Source organism: Monomorium pharaonis, chromosome 10 (genome assembly GCF_013373865.1).
Source record: "Monomorium pharaonis isolate MP-MQ-018 chromosome 10, ASM1337386v2, whole genome shotgun sequence".
NCBI lineage: Eukaryota > Metazoa > Arthropoda > Insecta > Hymenoptera > Formicidae > Monomorium > Monomorium pharaonis.
This window is the reverse complement of record NC_050476.1, coordinates 16,881,933-16,908,824: the sequence shown is the minus strand read 5'-3', so window position 1 is coordinate 16,908,824 and position 26,892 is coordinate 16,881,933. Positions and strand designations below refer to the sequence as shown.

At 27.9% G+C, this 26,892-nt stretch overlaps 1 protein-coding gene across 3 annotated transcripts in view; it reads left to right on the top strand.

The window, feature by feature from the left end:
- The window catches only part of LOC105833920 (sodium channel protein 60E), a 168,006-nt gene that overhangs the window by 99,829 nt on the left and 41,285 nt on the right, over nucleotides 1-26,892 (top strand). For all 3 annotated transcript variants that reach the window (XR_004964836.1, XM_028193838.2, XM_028193839.2), the window contains exons 3-6: nucleotides 921-1,141; nucleotides 8,455-8,635; nucleotides 19,711-19,788; nucleotides 25,651-25,792. Coding sequence is in view for 2 of the 3 variants with exons in the window: in XM_028193838.2 (XP_028049639.1) it covers nucleotides 921-1,141; nucleotides 8,455-8,635; nucleotides 19,711-19,788; nucleotides 25,651-25,792 (622 nt within the window). In the remaining variant the exon portion in view is untranslated. The remainder of the gene's footprint in view (nucleotides 1-920; nucleotides 1,142-8,454; nucleotides 8,636-19,710; nucleotides 19,789-25,650; nucleotides 25,793-26,892) is intronic.

Sequence of the window (26,892 nt, the reverse complement as noted above, 5' to 3'; positions counted from 1 at the left end):
ATTTACTTTTTTAAAATTCTTTTCTCTCTACATTCAATTCCATGTGATATGAGAAAATTATTCGGCAATACCGTACTAATATAGTGTTACACACGCATAGACGTGGTGCGAAGCTTATACGAAAACACTAATGTTCGTATGTTGAACAAGAATATTGTGTGCATATGTGTGCGTTTACGATTAAAAAATTTTATTTAAAAACTAAAAAAATATTATATTTTAATAATATTTATATATCTATATATATAATATATAGATATATACATATATTATATATTTAAATATGTAATGTAAATGTATGTATAATATAAAAGACCGTTAAGTTTATCTAATACTTGTAATAAAATATCCAAATTATTATATTGTGTTTCTAAATCGTATTACCTGGTTATCATTTTATTATTAAAAGAAAAAAATATATAATATATCTTACGACATAATATGATATACAATAATACTTAAAACTTGTCCTTTTTGAGTTGTTCACAGAAAAGAGAATTTTGACAAAAAATTCATTACAGAACGTAGAGCTAATGATATTATTAATGTTCCTCTGCAATAAATTATACCAAAATTGCATTAAAAAATAACAATTATAATATAAAACTGCAATAAATTAAAATGTCATAAAAAATAAGGATTATAAAGTAAGGAATATAAGCACGACAGCTTTCATATTCCAAATACGTAGTTTGCAACGATCTGAGTAAAACAATCACTTATATTTTTCGGAAATCATAAAACTTCGAGGAGGGATGACTTCTTGTTACGGAATAAATTTGTCGAAACTGATTACAGGAAACCGTAGTAGTACGAACATGTTCTATATAACACTTTGACTTACCCGTAAACATGTCAGATCCTGATAACGAACGGTAGCAGATAGTTGATCTGATGTCCGATGTTTCTCGATGTTACAGATATATCTTCCTAGCCATATACACGGCGGAAATGGTGATAAAATCAATCGCGAAGGGATTTATACTGAACAAGTACACTTATCTACGGAATCCCTGGAATTGGTTGGACTTCGTGGTGATTACCAGCGGATACGCCACTATTGGGATGGAAGTCGGGAATTTAGCCGGCCTCAGGACGTTCAGGGTGTTGAGAGCACTTAAGACTGTATCCATTATGCCAGGTAATACACAGCAAATTTAAGGCCACATATTTCTATGTCGCATTTGTGATTTGATAAACAGACATTTCTAACCGAAAAGAAGTTTCTTGCTTCGAAATTTATAACAATCCGTAAATAAAATGTTTTTTTTATTTTAGTTTTACTATTTTATACATATACTATTAAAATATGAAATAATAAATAAATAATAGTACAAACTTATTTATTTATAACATATTAATAAGTAGAATAAATATCTTGTTTTTAAGTAAATGTATATAAATAATAAATACCATTTTTACATTTATACTTTTTCACATTTTTATATTTATATTATTACAAAATACTTATTTTAAATAGTACTTTTTATAGATACGTTCTTGAAATAAATATTTCTATCACTATTTTCTTTTTCAACTAATTATTTTTTTAGCTACTGTTATTTACTTACTACTGTTATTTACTACTATATTAGAAATGTAAATAAAAAATAAAGCGGTTTGAGTTTATTAAAGTCTGACCCGATAATTTCGAGTGTTTATGCTGTAAAATATGACTACTGTACTAATTGAATATAAAATAGACCATTAGAAAAATGTTATTACAAAATAGTAACAATAATGAAGAGAAGAATGTGTGACCTCGAGGAATTTTACTATATTTTTTAGCAAAATTTACTAGAAGTATAGTAAATTCTACCCCACATTATCCCACAATTACGAGATTTTGTAAATTTTAAAAGAAAATTTTCTCCGTGTACATCTCGAATACAGTATAAGTAAATAATATTTAAATGGTCTGTTTTTTATTTATTTTTCCAAATAAAAAAATTCTCAAATTTCTCTTTTAATTTAACAAATTTTCTGTTCCTTCTTAATAAAAAAAAACATTGAAATATTTCACCTAGGCAACTTAGCTTTTTATAACACAATTTCCGTGATTAATTCATGTAATTAAATAGAAATAATAAATAACGATAATTGCTTTCCTTCCTGAGATAAAATATGCATACATTGAGAATGAAACAACTGAACACTAGTGTATCAATGCGTATTGATTACAATTGACAAAGTATTAAACACCGGTTTACGCTGCAGAACAATGAAATGCACGCGATCGATATCAGCAGACACGTATTAATCAACTGCAGATAAACCGAACCGCCTCTCGTAATAATTCTGGCTTTAAATCAAGCCCGCATTTATCATATATATTTTTCGCCAAAATGAACATAAACGATTGCCTCGAATAGCTCAAAATCGCTTGCCTTTGCGCGCCACGGAACGCATCGTGATTTATCGCGTTAATCCATTCGTATACAGAAACTGAATAACAATCGCAAGAGCAAAAGCGAGAAGGAAGAATTCGTAATATTCATGGCAGCGTTGCGTCTATTACCTAGATATTTATATATACGTTTTTCATACGCGTTATTATAGTTATTATTATTATTATTATTATTATTATTACCATCTTTACAATATTGTATTAATGGCTTGATCGAAATTACAATTCCACATCAGAATTCATCGCGATGCTCCGCATACATAACTGAATCGTTCTGCAACACGTACAGCTCTTTTTTGCGGTCGTGTATGATTGCGAATTAATATATGCATGAGGACGTTTAGCATTGCGCCCGCAAATCACTCGCATTTGTCGCGTAATCGTTTCTCTTGCAAACACTTGCAATATTCAATATCACGAGGACTTATCTATCTCATGGAAATACATTTGTAAATTTGGCGCATTAGAGGTAAGCTTACCGAGCTTTCGCGTCACACACTGCGCTTGGAGATAAAAATCCTCGATCGATTGTGTGCCACGGTCAAGTACATTTGCAACGATGATGGATCTGGCATGTGTGACGTGGAATGCAGCAGTTTATGAGATGGTGCGTCCGATAAAACGAGAGCGAAGGTGGCATGAGCCACCAATTCGATTTTATCTTTGATTTACTGTCTCAAGGAATTTATGGATACGATCGAATTTATGAGGAAAGAGTTATTTATCTCGTTCATATTTTCTCGACGGCATTTTCCGCGAGAGAAATTCTCAGGATTGAAATGCGTCCGGATATGTTTGTCTGAAATCGTTGAAGCTTCGAATCTCGTATTAATTCTGACTTTAAAATCGCTCCTGCGGTGGGACATGTGTATATCTATATTTATTTTTTAACGCGGTTTTTTAACAGTTCAAAAGGCAACAACTCTTTTGGAACTCTTTAAAAATAAAAGATATAAAACTTTCTTTTCACCAAAAAATCAACACTCTTGTGAGTTTTACTCTTAGAGCAGCTTATTTTGTCAAATACTCATCATGAAATACTCATAAGATGAAAATGAAAAATACATATGTCTTCTATAAAAATTAAGATAGCGAATTCTTTTTAGCTTATTTTAAAGGTTAATGTAAAGGCTACGTGAAAAAAATCGCTACATAATTTCAAAATGGGGCAGGTCTTGTTTAATGTAGCAGGCTAAAATGTTAAATTTTGTTATTTGACATATAAATTAGTATATTTAAATTTTTTAGTCATTTGTAATGACTAATCTCTAATAAAAATTTTAAAATTAAAAACGATGACTTTAATATGGCGGAAGAAAATTAAAAATTTTTTGAAGTGGGGTAAAACTCATTTTCTAAGGCTTTTTCAAACTGATTACGAATCTAAAGTCAAAATTTTCAAATTTAATTTATGGTAAATGGACATGTGGAAACAATTTATATTTTAAATTAGTATTTTAAAACTTCCAGAACATGATTTTAATTCAAATTCAAGAAAATTTAACATTTTGTTCCGCTATTTTTAAAATTTGATTACCAATTCATAATTTTGCTAAAAATCTTTAGCAAGACGTAAATTGTATACTACTTATTTTAAAAAAATTTTAGACACGAAATCGTACAAAATTTTAAATTGAAATGAAGAATAACGCAATACTGTTGTAAATGCTAATGAAGTTCGTATATCTATATTTCTCAAATATGTCGCTTTCCTAGTTGAGATATAAAGTAACTTACGAATTTGAGTCAATTTGAAATAATTTAACGTATAAATTCTTGAATAAAACATTAACACGCCTCTTTGATAATCTACACAATTATATTTAATAACAGTTATACAATGGCGAACAAATTTAGCAAAAAAATGCTTATAATTTATAAAATTAATTTTTTCATAAATACAATATAACTTACAATCTTTAGTTTTATTGTAAAAAATATGTGTAAAAAAAATTTTTATTGAGATATTTATCTTAGCATTAATAATAAATACAAAACTTGCATCTTTTATTAAGATTCATTTTACTCATTCAGAGCAATGATATTATAATATTGCGATATTGCGAAATTTAAAAAATTACGTTTTTGAGGAAGGAGTCGACATTTAACTTTTTTATGAGACGTAAATTTTATATTAATGTCAAAGGTAGACATCTAAATAAAACAATTTAAAAAAAAAATATAATTAAAAAATCAAAATTATAAGCATTTATAAAAAGAATACAAATTCTTTTATTTTGTACACAAATTATATAGCATTTATATAGCACTTATAAATGCTTATATATCTTTCTGTAAACTTTGTGCACCATTTGTATAAAAAAAGTTTTATATAAAAGAATAAATAAAACTGTTTAAAGTATCAAAGAGAAATGACGATGGATATTCAAATGTCAATGCAAATTTTATAATATGTTAATGCCAAAGATATCTTAATAAAATAACTGAAAAAAAAATAATTTTTATAATGAAATTCTGTCAATACTGTAAACTACGCGTACATAAAAAAGATTGAAAAATTTTGACTTTAAAACTATAACAAATTAGAGATTTTACTTTTCCACAAAATTCGTATACGTTATCCTTTTTAATTTTTTATTTTTCTGTTATTACATGCGCTTAAGTCATGCGTTTAAATATTAGCCGTTTTTAATTTATTCGCGTAAAATAAAAGCAATAAATGAAGATTATCTCGCGAGAGACGTGCAGAATGGAACAATAATACAGGCGCAACGCGCACACGACGAACGGCTTTAGACGGTGCACGTCGAAACTTCAACGCGAAATAACAAAGCGAGAGAAAGCAGAAGGCAAGGAAACTAGCGGCGGTCGCCAAGTCAGTACGAGATTCAAAGCTAACCAAATTAAAGAGATCAAAAGGTATAATGTATAATGGGAGACTGTAAAACGGCAGTCCAGTAAAACGTCTCTGGCTACTCGAATGAAAAACACAAAGCGGTCGAGGTCTCGGAGCAGCGGAGAAGCGGATTTAAGTTTCTATGGAGAAGATGACGGGTCAATCTCTGGTATACATAGAACGACGAGAACTTTAACCGAAGTTTGCACCAACAGAGAACACGAATGCGCCGCGAATGTCATCAGCTCCCGACGGTTTCGTGGTGCCACGGAGATTATTCCTGATATTATCGAAACCGTTCCGTTTCGCATCTATCGTATACGTTTGATGAAAAGGACCGTGATTTATCTCGACGGTCGAGTTCGATATCGATTTCGAATGCCGCGCGTGCAAATCGAAAAAAGTACGAATGTACACGGCTATTCATACCGACCGTGATTTATTGATTCGGCCGCAAAAGCCGTTTTCCTCCATGTGTTTCAATATCGGAGAGTCAAAGTAAAAAATAGATGAGAAACTGTGTAATATTCGCGAACATGCATGGTTAACGCTCCAAATTGGAGATCTTCGATCCCTCTAAGGTTCTCTTGGTAATCTCGAAAAATCGTCCTGGTTTCGTCGAGTGCGCACGACTCAACAACAGTGCAGGGAGATATTTCTGGACAATGTTTGGATTCGTGTTTGATCAAGATTTGTAATATTTTAAAGATATTATTGCAATTATCTATTCATGATATTTTTCATATGGCAATTTATCTGTATTTAATAGTTATCTATATGAATTATAGATCAAACAGAAAAAAATTTAAATATAACAATACACAAATAAATATTTATTAAAAACGTAAAATAATTAAACATACAATAATATAATCAGAAATATTGTCGACATATTTGGAAAAAAATATAGGTGCGGAGTGATGTATTAATATACATACAGGGTGTTTGGTAAAGAATTATGCAATCTTTATAAACAGGTAGCGCGCATTAAACTGAACAGAAAAGTCCTTTATTATTTTGCAATTTTCGCAATAGTTAATAAGTTGTTGATTACACAGGCACACAAAAAAGTGGTTGATTTGGCGGACCAAACTAATTAATCCTTATGTATTTTGACTCGCTGAATTAAAATCCAAGGTCAGAATTACTGAATTGGCTTATTTTTTCCTAATTTTAGAAAGAAACACCACTTTTTTGTGTACCTGTGTAATCAATAACTCGTTAACTATTGCAAAAATGGAAAAACGGTAAAGGACTTTTCTGTTCAGTTTAATGCGCTCTACCTGTTTATAATGATTGCATAAATCTTTACCAAACATTCTGTATATATATATATATATATATAATTTTGATTAATTATAGTTAATTTTTATAAAATTTAGCATTTTTCACAGCTTTTTTAAATTGTTAATTAAAAATATTTTATTAAAAATATCTTAAAATGCAAGTTTAACTGCCTAATGAAACATACCTGTCTTGATCCTTCATAAATTTATATCTTTACAAAGAATTAAAACAGTGATTTCTTTCTTGACTTATTTTAAAAACAAAGAATATCACCGTCTTCATTTAAAATTCAACAATTTTATTTCTTTATATGCATCTCTTTCACTAAATACTCATTAAAAAAATAAAAACAAAAAATATGTATTTTTTAATAAAAATCAAGCATATTTTTCTAAACTCATTTTCAAAGTCAACGTAAAAATTAAATTAAAAAGAATCACTACTTAATTTAAAAAATGGCGAATATAATGTATAGGATTCACATGCTCAATTTTGTGGTATTCTCAAGTAAATATATTTAAGTTTTTGAGATTGCTGATGACGAAATGTAACTGGAAATCACTGGAAATATAGTAATTAGAAGTAACTTTATAATAAAAATATAATGCAACAAGTACATTTTGAAAATGTTTTTCTTACTATCTGATATTGGAATTTATTTAATAATTTAAACCAAGTAAAATGTACAAAAATGTCTATCATATGTTTCATGACAAAAAGCGTTTTATTATTCATAAGAAATATCAATATTTATATTGACTGTTTAATAATTAAATTACATTATTATTATTTGAAATACTATAAGAAAGTCACCAATACCGATATAGACCTCTTAAACCTTATATTCACGTTTAGGCCCAAACCGAAAATAAAATTCCAATTTTTGCCGAAAATGGTCGTAATCAAAATTGAAACCAAAACCGAAATTTCGGTCGACCTTTTATACTTTCTAATTTACATTTATTATTGCATTTATGTTTTCAAAGTTCTATTTTTATTTTTCAGCTTTTATTTAAAAAAATATTATCCAAGAACAATGTGATATGTTAGATTGGTGACGACCTTTCTGTATAAATATTTATTATTTAAAAAAATATTTACAATTATTTAGATAATATTAAAGTCAATTAGTATATTTAAAATTTAAGTTTTGATCAGATTTTTCTGAGATTCTGCATTGTACTAACGGAAGATCGAGTCACACTTGTAGCACAGCATTTTTCGAGAACAGTTGGAAGCCTCGGGGCAGCTTATTCACGCTCTGTAGGTTTCCTAAAGGCCGATGAAATGGATGCTCCGCTAACGATATGCCGCTGGAGTGAATAGTGCATCTTCGGTAGTAGGTCACTATGATGTTTCTTTACCACAGTCTCGAAAAAAATGGCGACGATTTATTTAAGCGGTGGATTTTAATAATTTATTCGAAGATTAAACCGCTTAATATATTAGAAAATATATAACGGGAAAGTATTACGGGATTTTTAATTATTAATGTTATAATTAATATTAACTTAGCCGTTTAGAACGGTTTCGGTTAAATTTGGATTATTCGGCGATTAATTCAACTAGCAGAGTCCCTTAGAACGAAACTCCTAATAATTATTTATTGTTCTTTATTTAAATTCTTTTTCACGAGTGAAATAAATTTATAATTTTCTCTATATTAACAATTGATAGAGTTTTACTTTAATTAATTTTAATTTATTTTATTTTATTTTATTTTATTTTATTGCTGATTAAATTAATTAGAATTTGGTCGCAAAGTTATCTTTAGATATTTAAAAAATTATATTAAAACAACTTTTAACGTGTACGCATACATACGTTTATGATATTAAAAATAAAAGAAAGTTTTTTTTTAATATAATAAATAATAAAACATTGCATGAATTGTATGTTACAGGTCTAAAAACTATCATCAACGCGCTGTTACACAGCTTTAAACAACTTGCCGAAGTAATGACGTTGACAATTTTCTGCCTGATGGTTTTTGCTTTATTCGCCTTGCAAGTTTATATGGGTGAACTCAGAAATAAATGTGTGAAGCAGCAAGAGCCAAATGCTACGCAAATCGACTGGATCGAGTAAGTTATTTTCATTATTACGCTTACACAAAAAATCCAATTATAATTAACACATAATTTTTATACTTCAAAAAATATCGTAAAATATTATTGTTTATATAAAATAAATTCTTATTAGAAAAATTTTGAATATAAGGTAAATATCCTAATAACCGGACATATAACGATGCATAAGATAATTAAACTAAAAATTCAAAAATTTAAACTAGGAAAAATTTTATGATATAAAGTGATCTAATTATACAATTAACTAAAATACAAAATGTTATTATATAAATATGCAAAAATACAAAAAAATTTTGTATAATTATTCAGTTTAGGGGAGTCAGTTCAGATGACCAGTTAACAACTTTTTAACGAATCACGAGCGACGGCTGAATCTTTAAAGGTCACTCAGGAGGGTGACCTTGACAACATATGTCATGATCGAGATCATCGGAATTGCCTTACCTAAACTGAATAAGTGCCTGCTTGTTTCTAACATTTTAAATGCATATCTTAAATATCTTGTTCTAAAATCTTGTTATAAAATAAATAAAAATATTATTTTGACAAATACATAATGTTTCTTAAAATTTTACTTTACAAGAAATATATAATATTATATATATATATATATAATAAATATATTAATGTACTTAAAGGTAAATATAATAAGGTACTTAATAAATATATGAAAATAATTAAATTACAATTAAATTTTATAAATTAATGATATAAAAAATACTTTTAAAACTATAAAAAGTAATAAGTTTCCGTTTAAGTAAGGTATAGGGGTATTTAATTATTTACTTTAATATTTATAAAGTTTCTATTTTCCCAAGTTATATATGCAATTCCAAATGACTGATATAAGCATTTAGGTATTTTCTTAAGTATTAAATTTTATAGAAGCACTGTTTTATTTTTATCTTTCAAAGATCTTATTGTTAATCGTATTGTAAAGTCAACAGTTATAAATAATCTAAACTACGAAAATAATATTGTATAACTTTTAGTTATTTTTACTTGTCGGGTGTCCTTTCTCTAAATTACAAATTGTATATAGAAAAATTACGAACTGTTATATTAAATCAGTAGTTTAAAATACGATTCCGCAGATTTTGCTAGAGAAACATATATTCTACAACGTAGTTGAAAAATGTTTGATATTTTCATGCAGAAACTCTCGTGCTATTTTTGCGTATTTTCAAATCCAGGCGTACTTCTACTGAAATATTATCCTACAAAAATTGTGTTGACTTCAACGAAAAGATAGTATATTTATCTTGTTTTTTCCCATGCAAATTGTTAACGAAAAATGCAATGAAGCTCGAAATTTTCGTAAGTCACAATTTTGATGATGTCCACCAATACACACAACTAATTAATAAATGTTAGATTAAGAGAATTATTTGTAGCCAAAAGCAAATCACGTTGCGCGAAGAAGGAAATGTTTGATTAAAGACACGAAGGATAATTTCGAATAATTAAGATAAGCACGCGCATCGCTGTGGATATATAAATCGCACAGTATCGTTTAAAGCGGTGTTTAATCGTCACTTTAGTAGTCCGACCGTAATCAATAACACGGTTTCCGCAAGTGGTGGATTTAAACAGTCCAAGGCCCAAAACAAATGATAATAAAGTAAAGAAGAAGATATTGTGGCCCTTGTAGAGCCTAATACTATAATAATAATAATAATAATTTTTTATAATCATTTTATTATAAGGTGATAAATTCTAGTGATTGTTAGAATCATTTATTTATTGTAGCAGCTTACCGTTATGCAGTACATTGCTAATCTATCAATAATATTACACAATAATATTTGTTATATAATATTTTCACTTTTGAGCATTTTTAAACTTTTTAAGATAAACAACCACGCGTGCATGTCTGATCTGTGTGTGTGTGTGTGTGTGTGTGTGTGTGTGTGTGTGTATGTGTGTACATTTCATTAACACACACTTCTTCATTTCTTTTTAATTCGAGCGTATTATTATTCAAATATATGTATACATAAATGTTTTTGTTCTTTATTCAACTGTACACATTTCAAGTTAAGCAAAATTAAACAATAGCATGGGATTTTGCTAACATAATCCTTTAAGCCTCTAATACGATCTCTTTTTTTAAATTTTTATATCACAATTATTATTTAATAAATTTATTATAGTTCTATTACAAATCTATAATTTATATTACATATACGTCTAGTTCTAGTTAATTTATATTACATTATAAATTTCTAGTTCAGCAATTTATAGTTGAAAGAATTATACGTACGTACATATATTTGTATTCTACAATATTTTCTCCTTATTTTAAATAAATATATAATAAGTTTATAAAAAGTTATAAAATAATACAGAAAAATTCTGCAATTTACATAAAAATTTTGAGAAAATAGATTTTATTAATATTTCTAAAAAATGTTTCAATTTATATATAAATTCTTAGAAAAATTTTTACAACATAAGGATTAAATATTTTATAACTTTGAGTCTGAAATCGATTAAATAATACATTAATAAATTATATTATTATATTTTTAATTTAAAATATTAATTATTAACAAAGTTGTTATATATAAAATATAAATAGAAGCTATAATATTACCTTTTCTTCTAAGTCTCTATAACCTACACAAAAACTTATTATTGTTAATCTTCTTTAAATCTGTTTCCTACATAATATATAACTGTAATTTTTCAGTACTTTAAAACATTTATAAGGTAGGTTATTTTTAAATATTAAAAAATTAAAAAAAAGCATTTTTTGTTACATGTGTGTTGAAAGTGGTTCTTTGATTGAGGGGTAACTTCACCTCGACAAGCCTAAATTTTTCGTGTAAAAATGAATATGTAGAGTAAACAATAATTTGTTTTGTGCCTTTTATTATACACCTTTTAAAATTTACAAAAGTTTTTTTTAATAGTGCCCAGAAATCTGTAAATACACCGCCAAAGTTGAAAAGTCGCGTTATACTACCAAACAGGTAGCAGCCGCAACTTTTATTTACAGCTAGAAAAAAACCTAAAATTTTTTAAAACTACATTAAATTTACCAAGGTACTACGTAAGGAATTTTCAAAATTTTAATTTTTGTAAAAATAGTGAAAATTTTTGGAATAAAGTTTGCATAATTTCCTAGCAAATTTAATGTATTTTTCAAAAATTTAGGATTTTTTTCTAATTCAAAATTTACGGCCGCTACCTGTCTGGTAGTACAGCAGTCAAGTAGTTCCACTACCCTTTCTCTGTAATCTTGACTTTTGTGGTTTTCTAGAAAATTTTCCCCGGTTAATGTGCTCACGCAAGCCTGCACGTTCCGGATTATACATTTGTGATCCAAACTGCTTTTACAAGGTGTTTTTTGAGGTTAGGAAAAAATGAGCCAATGCAGCAATTCTGACATTGAATTAAGCATTAAAAAAGCAGCATTAAAAAAAATTTTTTTTTTTGAGGTTAGGAAATACGAGCTAACTTTGCAATTCTGACCTTGGATTCGGATTCAGCGAGTTGAAATACATAAGGATTGACTCGTCTAGTCCGCCGGACCAACCACTTTTTTTTGTGTGCCTGTGTAATCAGTTTAATATTGATGCTAATAAACATCTGTAATAGTTTTCCTCTTCTAAAAAAAACTGTAAAGAATTTATTGCGGAAAATATTATCTCAGCCAAAATTGAAACATTTTTCAATTTTTTATATATTAATAATAATGTCTGATATTTTAAATTTTAGTTATTTGTACAACTTTATTTTATATAATAAATTCTTACAAAAATTTAATCTTAGCTCTGTATCGTTGTATGTCCTGGTTATTAAGATATTTATTTTAACAGGGAATCTTATACATCCTTTGGCAAAACTAAACTCAATTTCTTAAAGAACGCGCAAAGAAATTTTGCTTCTAAGCAATTATTGTTGGTGATAAAAGAAACTGAATTCTTGTGGAAACATATCGCACTTAAACACACTCTCTACGCGGCTGACTATTTATCAACCATAACTACTTGTGCGGCAAAAGATTATATATTTGCTGATTTTGTTGTAGTAGCGGTTGGTTTTTATGATTCGCTAGAATAAAATAAAAAAAATTATTATAAAAAAATATTGTACCGTCTCTAATAACTATTCGATAGTTATTATTAATAACTATCCAGTATAACACAGCATTATTGCAGCAAAATTGCATCAATGTTGTATAAATATATTAATACTTGTGACAGCACGACATTAATATTTTGGAAACATTGCAAAATAAAAATTTTGTAATTTAATATCATAATATATTTTAATTAAAAGAATACTATAATATTTTTTGCAATATTTGAACATAAAAGCTAGTGATGATAATCAATTTCTGTTTAAATCGTATTAGCAGTAGTCAAACGTGCGAAATAATTGCAAATAAAAGTACTTAAATAAAATATAGTATGATATATTCATTTTTATAAACCAAAAATATTAATTCTTATGTGCAACATTATTTGATAAATATAGCAACATTGTATATTATTGCAAATTTATTGTATTACAGTGTTGTTTTAATATTTTGTTGCAATCTTCTCAAAGGTAGACATTTTATCTGCAATTCAACAGCAATGCATCAACATTTTGCGCAATAACTGCAATAATTTGAGCCGTTGCAGTAGTAGGTTGCAATGTAGATACAATTTTTCAGTGCTGTACGGGATAATAATTCATTATACATTACACAAAAATATTTCATCGCAAGATTAAAACATTGGAAAAACGTCGTGAACTATTGCTACGATAGTGTTTTAACATTGCAGAAACAATGTTTTAAAATATTAAAGCAATTTTATAACAATATTACAATGTAATGTATATATAATATGTATATTTAGATGTTTTTGATATTTCAAATGCAATTATACAACACATTTTGGCACATATAAAGCACATATAATCGAGAAGTTGGCGATGATGCGTACATAGGTACTACACCATCGAATAAAACAAAAAACATTTTTTTTACAATATTTTGGACGCGTTTCTGTAAAATTGTTGAAGTAACAAAAAAGATCTTTTTGTTACATGTGCATCGAAGATGGTTCTTTTTATCATTGTATCATTATTTATCTATTTTTATCATTATATCATTTTGAATTATATCGCCATTGTAGCAAATATTGGTATTGCATTCTGACATGTCACAGCTGATTATTTGTCAACTGTAACTGCTTAGGTGGGGTTTGCTAACATCAAAAATACAATCCGATGATGATCCGACGCGAGCATCAACAATTGAACATTGATGAACGATACTGGCACAATACAACTGGTTTTAGTAATCAAATATCGATTGTGTATTGTTTAGCGATACCATACAATACATTCCAATAACAAATAAGTACTTTATGTTAGTTTCTTTCTGTAGATAATTAAGTGTAATTATTTTATTAATTATTATAATCTTATTAATTGTTACTATTATTTATTATGTATACACGAAAGATTTAATTTATCTGATAGTAAAAAGTATTTTTAAATAAACCCAATCAATTAGTCTTATTGTTATATATATATATATATATATATATATATATATATATATATAAATGTTAGTCTAATTTTTTTATTTATCCAGAATTCTTTTATTTGGATCATTTTCTCTTATCGGCATTATACATAAGCTTATAAAGTTCTTAAAACGAAGGATAATTATTTAATAGAAAATAATACATAATAAAAGATAATAATGATATTTAATAATAATATTAAAAGAATCATAGATAAAAATGAAATATATACTTTGGTTAAGACCTGAAGTAGCAAAAAGACGTCATAATAGTGGTTTTAGTCACAAATTAATAAACAGGTGCCCAAAGTTAAGTCTTATAAAACTCGAAAATGACATTGATATGTCACATCTGCGAAACGTCATTTTCTGATATCTTAATAACGACAAAAATATGACTAAATTTTGACGCTTTCGCAATTAAAAAAGCAGTCACCCATCCATCTATCAGAGTCAACGTTGCTTGATCTCGAAAATCGTACTAGAACTGATACTTTGTGATGATCCATGAATAATTGACGTTTATGGATGTATTTGTCAGGTATAGATCAATTTAGTAGATGTCAGAAAAAAAAAGAAACATGTAAATTATATTTGTATAAATAAATATAAATTTACAGTTTTTTATCGATTTTCACATATGCAAAATAGCGTGTGAAGTAACTTATGAAAAAATCTGTTTTGCTGTTCAGGAAAAAATAAGGAAAAATACACGCGCGCGCGTATACACACACACACACACAATTTTTTATTTAATTTCATTATAATATAAACTTAATCTATAAAACAAATTATTTGATTTTTGTATTTATACATAGGCATAAATTGAAAAAAATTACATATTTCACACATATATAACTTCCCTAAATCTATATTAATTTTAAAATACAAAAAATTATTCTTTAATGATAAGTTAATTATTCTTTGTTTTATAGCCCAACTATCACAAAATAAGTCACTAGAAACTTTTGTCTGGAATACCTTTAAAGGAATAGATTACTTTAAAAAAAATCACAATTATTAAAAAAATAAAACAACTTTAAGACGTCTTTAAAATAACGTCTTTAGCTGGTTTAAGAAATTGCATCTTAGAAAGGTTCATTATTAGTCACTGACGTCACAATCTGTAAATAACTAAAAATTGACGTCATTATGTAATCTTTTGACGTCACTAGGCTACTTGGGACTTGGTATAAAGATAGCAGAGAGAGAGAGTTTGATTACTAATTTGATTATACATGAGATAACGTACAAAAATATTGTTTTATTTTTACATGTAGCGTAAGAAAAAATTGATTTCTTGATTTTTAAGTTATTATCTGATATAGAAATAATGATCAAGAGATGGACCAAGAGAGCCAAATAGTATTATAAGTATAATAGCACAGCTGAAAGTCAGTGATTCCACATATATCATTAATTGATACTGCACTGGTATTGGCATACTAAATTCTAATATAGGCATGACATTGATGATCAGTATTACGCCAGACTTCTCAATATCAAACCATTATTAAGCTGCCAGCACCGAAATTTCAGCTCCCGATGTCGGGCCAACATCAAGCCGTTCATAAATTTCCATCTGAGTATTTACGCAGCGAGAGGTCATTTACTGATGCCATTCTATACAGCTGTCTCTCAACTTTTTTTATAAATTTTCTTTCATTCTTTTTATCCTTCATATAATTTTTAAAAATTTCTTTCTATTACATAAATTTCAGAATTTTCAAAATTTCTTTATAATTCCTCAGATCTTTTTATACGAATTGGAATACTTTTCATAAATGTTAAAAAATGGTTTTTCTAGAATTTTTTATATATGTAATTTCGGAACTATTTTAAGACTTTTAACATTTCTCATTCTATAATTAAAAAAAAACCTTATAATATTTTTGCAGAAATTTTGCATAAATTTAAAATACGAAGAATTCTTAAAAATGTTATAAGATATAAGATTTTTTTTCACCACCGATCAGTGTCAAAAGAAAGAATAAATTTTGATCAGACCAGTAGAATAACAGGAAACGAAGCACGTGTGTGTATTTTGGAAACACACCCGCGTCACGTAATCTGTCACTGCGCGCGGTCGACGTGGTGCGTGGTGCACCGCGCGCGTCCCAACGAGCATTCGTTTCCGCACCCTCCGCGAGCGCGCGGCAGTGGCACGCGTTTATAGGAGCATCGCTATCGTGTTTCCGGTTACGATGCCAAACAGACCGCTCGCCGCGTGCTTAGGAAACTATCCGTCGGCGGATCTCATTGTCCGCGCTTTCCAGCCCGGCAGCATGCATCGATCCGCGTTCGGTGCACGTCGAATCGTGACGCATGACGCGTGACGCGTGACCGCGCGGCGACGTGACGTTTCTCCGCTCGAAGTGATAGAGAGAGACGCACGGATGCGCCGTAACGCGATGCATCGCATTAAAAGTACGAAGCACTCTCGGAAAGCACTTTCGAATGGCTTTTTTTCCCCGAGAGTCGAATATGCGGGGTGATTTATGCGCGCGGCTCGAAGGGGGGGGGGGGAAGTCCGGGTAGTTGCAAAAACCGGGAAACCGGTGCATTATTTATGAACTCAATTCCGTGAGAAGAAAGTCCTATGATCCGCATGCGACAAGAATTTTGCTCAGTGCGCTCCGAGAATTATATCTTAAATTCAAGTTATACAAGAATACTGATTGATTCCATAAACAATACAGTGCAATATTTCTAATTCGTCTGCAAGACTTATTTTAACTCTAAATTTAAATAAGATTTTCGTAAAATTTAGATTTTACAAAGTTTACAAGATTTGTTTTAAGAAAAATTTAGACAATTTTTTACGTTACTTCTTAAGTTACAAAACAATAAAATATTAATAAATTTGCGCAAATTTGATTTTTTTAATGCATATATTTATAATAATTAGAGGAACAATTGATTAACTTTACATATAAATGTTAAATTTAGATTAAGCAAGTAATTAAATAAATATTCTGGATAAATTAGGCCAAATGTTATAACTGAAAGAACTTGATAAAAATATATCTACTTCAGTACTTTGTTCTAGTTCACTCTTTGTCAAAGAAACAATTGCATCTGCAGTTTTCTGGAATACTGAAACATTATGTAACAATTTTTTCTCCTCTTTATCTTATTTTGAATAAATTTTCTTCATATTAAAGTTACATTTTGTTAATCTTATCTTGATTAAATTTAATTAAATGTTTATGACAGTATAATTAAAAAAACTTGATAGAAATATACATATTTTTCACACTAGAAAAAAAATTTGATACCTCCAACTAAACAATTTAGTTGAAGCGTTTTCTAACAATATCCTGTTCCATATAAGAAAACTTTAAGTTATTTCTATTGAATGTATTGTTCGGTTTTTGTTTTTCTTTGTATTTGATTAAAATCTAGCAATTTAGTACATCACAAAAATAAATAATATGTGTATTCACAGCAACTGAACAATTTTGTTGGACATATTTTTATCAAAATATTTTATTGTTTCGACAAAATTTTGGTTTATAAAACAAAATATTTTTGCGTGCAAGATTTATTTTTCTTAAAGAAATAATCGCATTTGTAGCTTTCTAGCAAAGAATATGTAAAATATTATGTGACAAATTTTTCTGCTCTTTAATTTATTTCAAATATTTCCTGTTCTGTTCTAAATAAATTCATATAACTTTTTACGCGCGTTTAAATTAAACAAATAATTAACAGATAATATTAATTGATGAAATGGATCGATCGATTAAAATAAACTTTAGGCAAGTTTACTTTTTGTTAAAGAAATGATCGCATCTTACTCTCGGGCAACTGACAGTGAAACAATATGTGGCAATTTGTTCGGCTCGATAGGATATACCGCTTCATATCGGTTAAACTGAATGGTCGATAGCTATACACGTTATATTACCTAGGATAGGTATCGCTACGCGATACGATAATCTTGCTGCTCGTCAACGGGGAAACGCGGCCACAGGCGAAAGTGCATATAAGCAAATAATACGTATATCCTCGCCGTGTTAATTCTCGTCGAATGCGGCCACACATGTGATTCCCGTTTCGTATCGTTTAGGTAACCGGAGCCGCGTTTAGAGTCAAATGCAGCGTTAAATGAAAACGGGAAATTAATTTTCCTCTGTGTTGATTAAACTTATATTAACGCTCAACTCCCTTTGACTTAATAAATGAAACTGATTGATAATATAATTTCCATATAAGAGAAAAGATATATGAATAAGGATTATAATTGGGAGACAGTTATTTTAAAAAAATAATTTATTATCGTTATCAAAACAAAAAAGTAACTAACAATTAATTATTAAATTCTGAAAAATAAATTGTTACCATTATTGCCACTTAAATAATAATGATTCGTTACATTTTTTGTTACATTTTTAAGACTGAAATAAAATCAAGTAAAAAAATTAGTTCTCTAATGAATTTTTTCTTAAAATATTAATGAAATAATACGATTTTTTGTATCTTAAATTTTTCAAGATTACACAGAAATTAAAAAGAGAATTTTATAATAATTAAAATGTAAATCAAAACTCTCTTTATTAAATTTATAAATATAGCAAAACTTAGACCTCTTTGGATCCTTAATTATTATGTTAAAAAATTTCAAACACAATAATTTTTAATTAAAATAGTTTCAAATTATTGTATTTAAAATTTTTTACACTTACATTAATTTTAAACATTTAATTATTTTAGAAGTCTGACATGTTGAGGAAATTTATTATTTGTAACAAAAATTTATGAGAACTTTCAAAATAATTTTTGACTGTAAACTAATATTAATTAATAAACATTTATAAAATTATGCGACTTTTTTCAAACCATTTTAACATACCTTTAATGTTTTATGTGATAACAAAGAATTACTCAGAACTAAAAGTAAATTTGTATTCTCTTATAATTAAAAATAAAAAGTAAATAAAAATTTTCAGTCAGATTTAAAATTTTCTTCCTCCCTTAAATACATCGATACATAAAAAGTAACTGTCAAATTTGTTACATAGAAAAAACTGTTACATAGAAACTACGTTACAGTTCTTAAAAAAATAACATTATTATCAGTCTGCTATTATAAAAAACCTATAATCGTGTAAAAGTGTTTTACAAGTAGTACGCTACTTCCAAAGTCTGATAAAAATTATACATTTTGTCACAAAATAGTCGCGATTCAATATATATTTTATATATATATTTAATTTATGTATGTGTGTGTATGCATATATATAGTATATTTAAAAACAAAAGAATATTGGTTTGTAACCGTAAGCTCATAGACGTGCTATTCTATCCACATCTATTGTCTATAATTTTTTTATCAAATATTCGAAATTGATTTAATTCTTTCGCGCCGTATTGGACAACGGCAAATTGAGAAGAATTGATGTGATAAATTGACTGCCGCGCACGACACATACAGAAAAGCGATGGATATGTAATTCTCTCGCTTTAAATCTCCGGAGATCGCGGGATCTCGAGGGAGTTGGAAACAGGAACGCTAACGGAATTTTCGTGTCGCCAACAGGTGGACTTGGAACTCATCCAATTGGGCGTACAATGAGGACGAGGAGCCGATCATCTGCGGCAACGTAACTGGCTCCAGGTCGGTATTTCTCTCTGCTTATTTTCACCCTCGAACCCACTTAAGTTAATTCAAGAGCTGTGACTCCTCACGTCAACATCCTCAGACGAGTATCACTCGATTTCTCCCTTGCGACGGAGGATTGCGAAGAAAGGCGAGAAATGGCAAATATTCGCGGATGCCGGAGTCGATACACATCGGTCCTGTAGCGAAATTTTTCTCGACGTCGCGCGTCCATTCTTCTCAATACTACGAGAAATCGGTAGTCTTTGACAACCTGACGGAAATTTCATTCCGCGCTATGAAAAAATTTACTCGACTTCAAGTAAAACGTTTATGTAAAAAGAACGAGTTGTCAATTACCAAAATTTCATATCCTTTTAGAAAAAAATCAATGGATAAAAACCCGAAAAACGTATTAAAAAATAAACGCAAAAAAAGCAATTTATTAATAGCATCTAATAATAGTCTAATTAAAAAATTAAAAAACTTTTATTAATTTAACAACGCTATATATGTATAAAGTATACAAAACAAGCAAATCTTGTTTTAATGTAATACTTCCAATCTCTTATTTTAATGAAATATTCTTTGTTTCATTACATGATATTTTTATTAAATGAATTTGCAAACTTTTTAAATCTTATGAAGTAAAAATTGAGCAATTATTTGAGTAATTTGTTGCTTTATAAGAGTCAAAATTTATTTCTTGGAGATTGAATAGGACTTGTATAGGAATGATTGAGATTGAGAAGACTTTCTTCAAAAAAAAAAAACTCAAAATAATAAAATATAATACAATTTTTTTATAACATGAGAATTTTCTTTCATCAGTGCAACAAAATTATTTTCAAACTGTTACATATTACTTTTTCCGTGTAGTTTTGAAAACATTATATTCAAGTAGGGAAATTGAATACCAGTGAGATACTGGTCCAGGGCTGACTGTTAATATTGACGTAGGATTAAATATCAATATCTGATTTGTACAGTACTGTTAAAATACTGAGATGATAAAATGGATCAAAACTTGAAATATAGTTACAGGATTACAATGTTATAACAATATCAAAAACTGTAATTCTCTATAATGCAACGATAAATAGTGATACTGATTCTTGATACCACAATAATGCTGTACCAAAAATCGATTCTAAAAAAAGATTCTGCTCTACTATGAGAGAAAAAATGTCGAGCCTGCATAGTTGCATATTACTCCAAAGCAAAGACTACGCTGCCAGAAGAACGCGTGGCTAAACTCTTTCTCATAAGAAGTATACACTTGAACCCCGCATTAGTCAACTCTGTATTAGTAGAAACCAGGGTTGGGAAGTAACGCGTTACTTGTAAAGTTTACGGTAACGTCGTTACATTTTTACAGTAACAGTAACGAATTCAGCTGTTACTTTTATCGTTACTTTAGTTTCCTATTATCTTTTATATCTTTTCAATAGATCGCGCGCTGGTCGCGCATTACTCTTGATTGAATAAAAATATTCCGATATAGAGGGCTGGAATGTCACATGAGAATGCCCTGTTGTAATATTCTGTTGATGCAATGCGTGAACCTTTTATTTTGAAATTTAAAATTCGACTCTAGATAGTTGTCTTCAATACGCAAATACATACAATGTATAACCTATCTGTCAGATTATAAGTTACGTGCAATTATAAAATATTTATTTTCATATTTTATAATATATTTCAAATATATGTTTGAAAAATATTCTCTACCTTATATCTTAGGCTGCATTCCGATAGTCACTGCTAGTACTCTAAAGATAATATTCTTGTATAACAAGTTTTTTTTATTTAAAAAATTTACACAAAATTTACACATGCAGATAAAATATCTACCAATAATTTAAAATAAATTGTTTAAGTGTAATCATTATAATGAACTGTGTATGTGCGTGATACACTGGAACTCTATACTAGTAGATTATTCGAGGCTTTGAGTCTATTATTGCAGGATAATTTACTATTCACTCTGTGAAACTCAGAGACGTAGCGATATTGTCATCTAGTCATGTTTATGATTATGCTTTAAAAGTAACTGTACCAGCACTTAATTTATAAAACTGAAAAATATGTCGATCGCAATTAGCGTTCCGTTATCTATGTTATTACACTTAAACAATTTATTTTAAATTATTATTGGTTGATATTTTTTCTGCATGTGTAAATTTTGTGTAAATTTTTTAAATAAAAAACTTGTTATACAAGAATATTTTTTATTTATATTACAAAAATACCAGTCTTTAGACAATTTTGTTGAGACAATTTTTAATAACATGTAGACAAAATATAAATTCTTAAATTGTAATTATGTTATATTTATAAAAATAAACAAAGAAAAATATACATATTTTTTACATTAAACATATTATATTAAATTAATCAATTACAATCTATTAAAACTTTCAAAAAAAAAAAGAATTTTTATAAATACATTTTTAAAAATTATAAAAAAATAGAAACATATACATTAGTAATTATATAAATTTATCATATGAATGAAGATTTAATTCATACTTTTTGCCGCTGCAATTTCCAACAATCTACTTTGTATGTTTTCAAAATGTCATATAATTTTCTTTCTTGAATATCTTTTAAAATAGAAATTTTATCTTCATATGTTAAACATATTCTTTTTTGTTTTTCCAAAATATTAGCCATTTTTCAAGCCAAATTAATTAGAACACAATGTGCACGAACACGTCGAAAACAATGCTATAACTATGCAACTGCTGTATTGACTATCCCCCACTTACGCTACTCACGTGCACCTAGTGCATACTGATGGGATAGTTTCTACTAATGCAGAGTTAACTAGTACGGGATCCAATGTATTCTTCTTACGAGAAAGAGTTTAGTCACGCGTTCTTCTGGCAGTAGTCTCTGCTTCAGACTAAGAAACAATCTTTCTATTTCAATAGATGGTATCAAAAATCTATTGGCAGTAGACTGGCTCAGCACTGATGCTCGATATATTCCTTTTGGCAATTTCAGTAAGAACATAATACCGAGACTTTATCGGCAGTTTTCTTTAGAGTTTTTAGACCAATGCTACTATTTAATAACAATCCATTTATTATTTGATTAGTCACATGATATTTTGTATGTATATCTGATATAGATATTGAAATATAAAATTCACATATTTTTCTATAAAATTGATATCTCAGAATTATATAATTTAACAACACAGTTATATTCTTTCACATTTAAAACTTTAAACTAATTACGTTTATAAGACTTAGATAAACAATTTTAAATAAAATTTTAATAAAACCTCGATAAATTTAGCGTTTTACTTAATTTTATTAAATTTTATTAAATTATAGTTTTTAACAATTCTTTAAAAAATTATTTTTTTTGTTTAATATAAAGAACATTTAACCCAATTTGATCAATGACATTTTAATGAAAACTTAATAAAAATATAATAAAATTTTATGTAACAAAAATTTTTAATGCTACTTAATGAAAAAGTGAGAACTAAAATTAAATATATGATGAACTTTTGATAAAATTTTTGATAGTGAAAAATTACAGCTATTTCTTAATAACAAATTAATGATATTTTAATGAAATTAATGTTTCTAATTTTCTAAATTTAATTTTCCAAAAAATAAAATTGAGAAAAAAATCAATTTTCTTTGTCTTTCTTTAAATAAAAAAAAAAAAAACAATTTTTATAATAACGTTTTTTATTTTTTAGAAGAATAAAAAAAAATCGTTTTTCCTATTTTTTTAGAAAAATATAATAACAGACAAACGTAATAACAGAAACTTTTTATGAATTACTTTTTTATTTATAACGCTTTTAAGTACAAAAGATATTTTACAACGATAGAGAATAAAAGTAATATCTTAAAAGAGAAAGAAATCGAAAAAATTTATTTTTTTGAAATTTCTGAAAATTTTTCTGTGCTAAGAATACTAATTAAATGAAATAAAACTAACGGATTTCTTTTTTTAATTTTGATAAAATAATTGGTAAAACTATTCCAAGATACACATAAAATTCAGCAAAATGACATTTAAAATAATATTAAATACACATATTAAAATATAACCTTTTTCATCATAAAAATTAAATTAAAAATTTTTTTATCAAGATGAGGAATTGTGATTTGTGTGCGTCATAAAAGATGATTCTTTTTTTGTAATGCAGTTTATCACGTACTGGGAAACGAATTGCGTCCAGCGATTTTCAGTAGAAACACAGTACTCGTTCTCGTTACGATAAAACATAAATCATTGATTATAGGCAACTGTGCAAAATCGCTGGCAGGCCGTTACAGATAATCACCGATGATGTTACACGATTATTTCTCAACGCCGATAGTTAATCACAGACGACATAAGGATATTTCCATTATGATATCCGGTTATACATGATCGCGCGAGCGTATCATTCGTTTGATCGGTTTATCTCCACATCTCCATACATTCTGGCGAACGTGCCGAGAGCATCTCGATATTTATCGATTTTCGGGTAGCATCCATTCCCCAAATGATTACGCCGTACGGTGCATCGCACGTACACGCGACGGAATTCGCCCGGCTCGTATAAATAAGTTTGCAAAAGCTTTCCTGCTTTACGGCGGCTCGTGAACTTTACGGTGCTCTCTCAGTATCGGTGCGGTGGCACCCGTGGAAAATAGGTCCTTTATTCGATCGATACATTCGGAGCTGACGGTTTCTTTGCACTTTCCGATGAGGCACACATTCTCGTAAAGAACTCAGCCGACCATGGAAATATTATCAACTTTTCCGTGGGACGATTCTTATAAATTTTGTAACTAATGTCTACATTTTTTATACAATTCAATAAATATTATTCTTTGTAAAAGTCTTTAAATTACTTATAATTTTAAAGCAATTTACACATTGCTCAATTATTTTCTGATATGTGTAATTTGTTGTGATTATTTTGAAAACAAATTTCTGTTAAAATAAAGTGTGACTTGAAAGTTGAAGCTAAAGAAAATACTTCATAATTGTGTTGTTCACATTAACTTTAGATTTTAACAATTAAAAAAAATAATTTTTCTAAGATAAAAATAAAGATAATAAACATTAAAATATACAAAAATATTAATCTAAACAAAGATTAGATAAGCTATTATTTCATCATGATAATTATTCACATAATGTCAAATAATTTCAAACAGATAAATATTAGAATATGGAACCTATTAATACAAGTTTGGTAGAGTTTCTCTGTTATTAAAATTTTACTATTAAATAACATCTAATAATATTTTGTTGTATATAATATATAGTTTATATTAAAATAGTGTTAATTTGACTATTCTTATACTTTGAAACTTATAAAACATAAAAAGATGTAAAAGAATTTTTTTAAACTTTGAAAAAATTTTTAATCTTGTTAGTGAATTTTCACCTAAATAATACATTAGTATTAGAAAAAATGTAAATAGAACTTTAGGGTTAAAATTATTGTTATTGAATTAATAAGATTGTTTTCAATTAGAATACTATTATAGACGCATTGTTAATATATATTTTTCTTCGTACTATTTTTTAATAATAAAGTTGTATAAAAAAACAAAACATAAAAATGTTGCGTATTTTTTAGCGATACCAAAAGAGTAAATATTGCGTAACACGATGTCAAGAATTACACGGTTGTGATTTTGCAATCTTAATTTTGCAAAGTAATGAGGCGTTAATTATCCCCATTTAACAAATGCAGGGCAGTCGATAGTTGCGCAGCTAAATACCGACGCGGTAAAAGCCACGGTGGGGCAATATTTCCACACACGATGATATACTGCGGACACTTGAAATGTTCTCACGGCTATCACGGATATTGCAGTGTCGGCAATGTGGGTCTTACCTATTTTCCAGGCACTGCAACGAGAGCTACACTTGTCTCTGCGTTGGCCCTAATCCAAACCACGGTTACACCAACTTCGATAATTTCCTGTGGTCGATGCTCACAACCTTTCAGCTGATTACCTTGGATTACTGGGAGGATGTCTACAACAAGGTCGCCGCTTGAAAGATTTTCCTTTGTTTTGTCTCGCGACATAAATTGAGGACTGCGGCAAAAGTCGTACGCTTTTTCGTCTAAATTTCTTCAGTTTCATTTTTTAGAGAATTAGATAAAATTAGTCTTTTCAAAAGCCTCCCGTTATTCGTTTTAACCTACTTTTCTTCGAGCCGACATTGAGCGAATGATTGTATTCAAGAAATTGATGAAAAGGTAAATTTATTATGTAAATTTTATTAGATTAAGTGTTTATACTTAATATAACAAAAAGATTGCACAACAATGAAGATAATTATTTTCCCTAAATTTTTTGATACTAAATATAAATAATCTTGTTTATTAAATTGTTTTATTACATTACAAGAAGAGTGCTGTTAAAATTTCAAAAAGGATTAGTTTCGTATAAATATTTTATTATGTCATATACAATTTAAAAACCTTTTATATTTATCTATAAAATATGGAAAATAATTACCTTTATAATTGTACAATTTTTTTATTATATTAAATGTTAACATTTAATATAAATAAAATTTACATATTATATTTACTCAATTGAAATGTTGTAAATGTTGTAAAACGATGATTTTACGAACGGAAAAGGGCATGAAAAGGCGACGACTTTTGATGCAGCAGATATGAAAAAAGTAATAAAAATTTAAAATAATAAATTGCAAATTAATTTATATTTTTTAGACCTAATATTTATATAAATTTGCTCTAAATATTATTTTTTATTTTAAAACGTAATTATATTGATATACAAATATAATTAATATTACTTATTAATAATATTAATTATAAATTAAATTATAAAAAAATAAATTAAATTGTTACTATATGTTTATTGATTGATTCAATATCTTATTCATTAATTGATGCAAGGATCGTATTTAATTTTGATTGTAACAAAACTTCTCTAACACATCACGTATGGTAATTACAATATGCCAAAGCATATTAAGTTTACAACTATTTGTTACAAAATTTTAAATTACTTTAAATAATTCAAACAACAACGTATTCAGCGTTTGTCCAAATATCTACGAGAAACGATTACTCTAGTTCTTATGTTTAAAAACAGTATTTTTTTATTC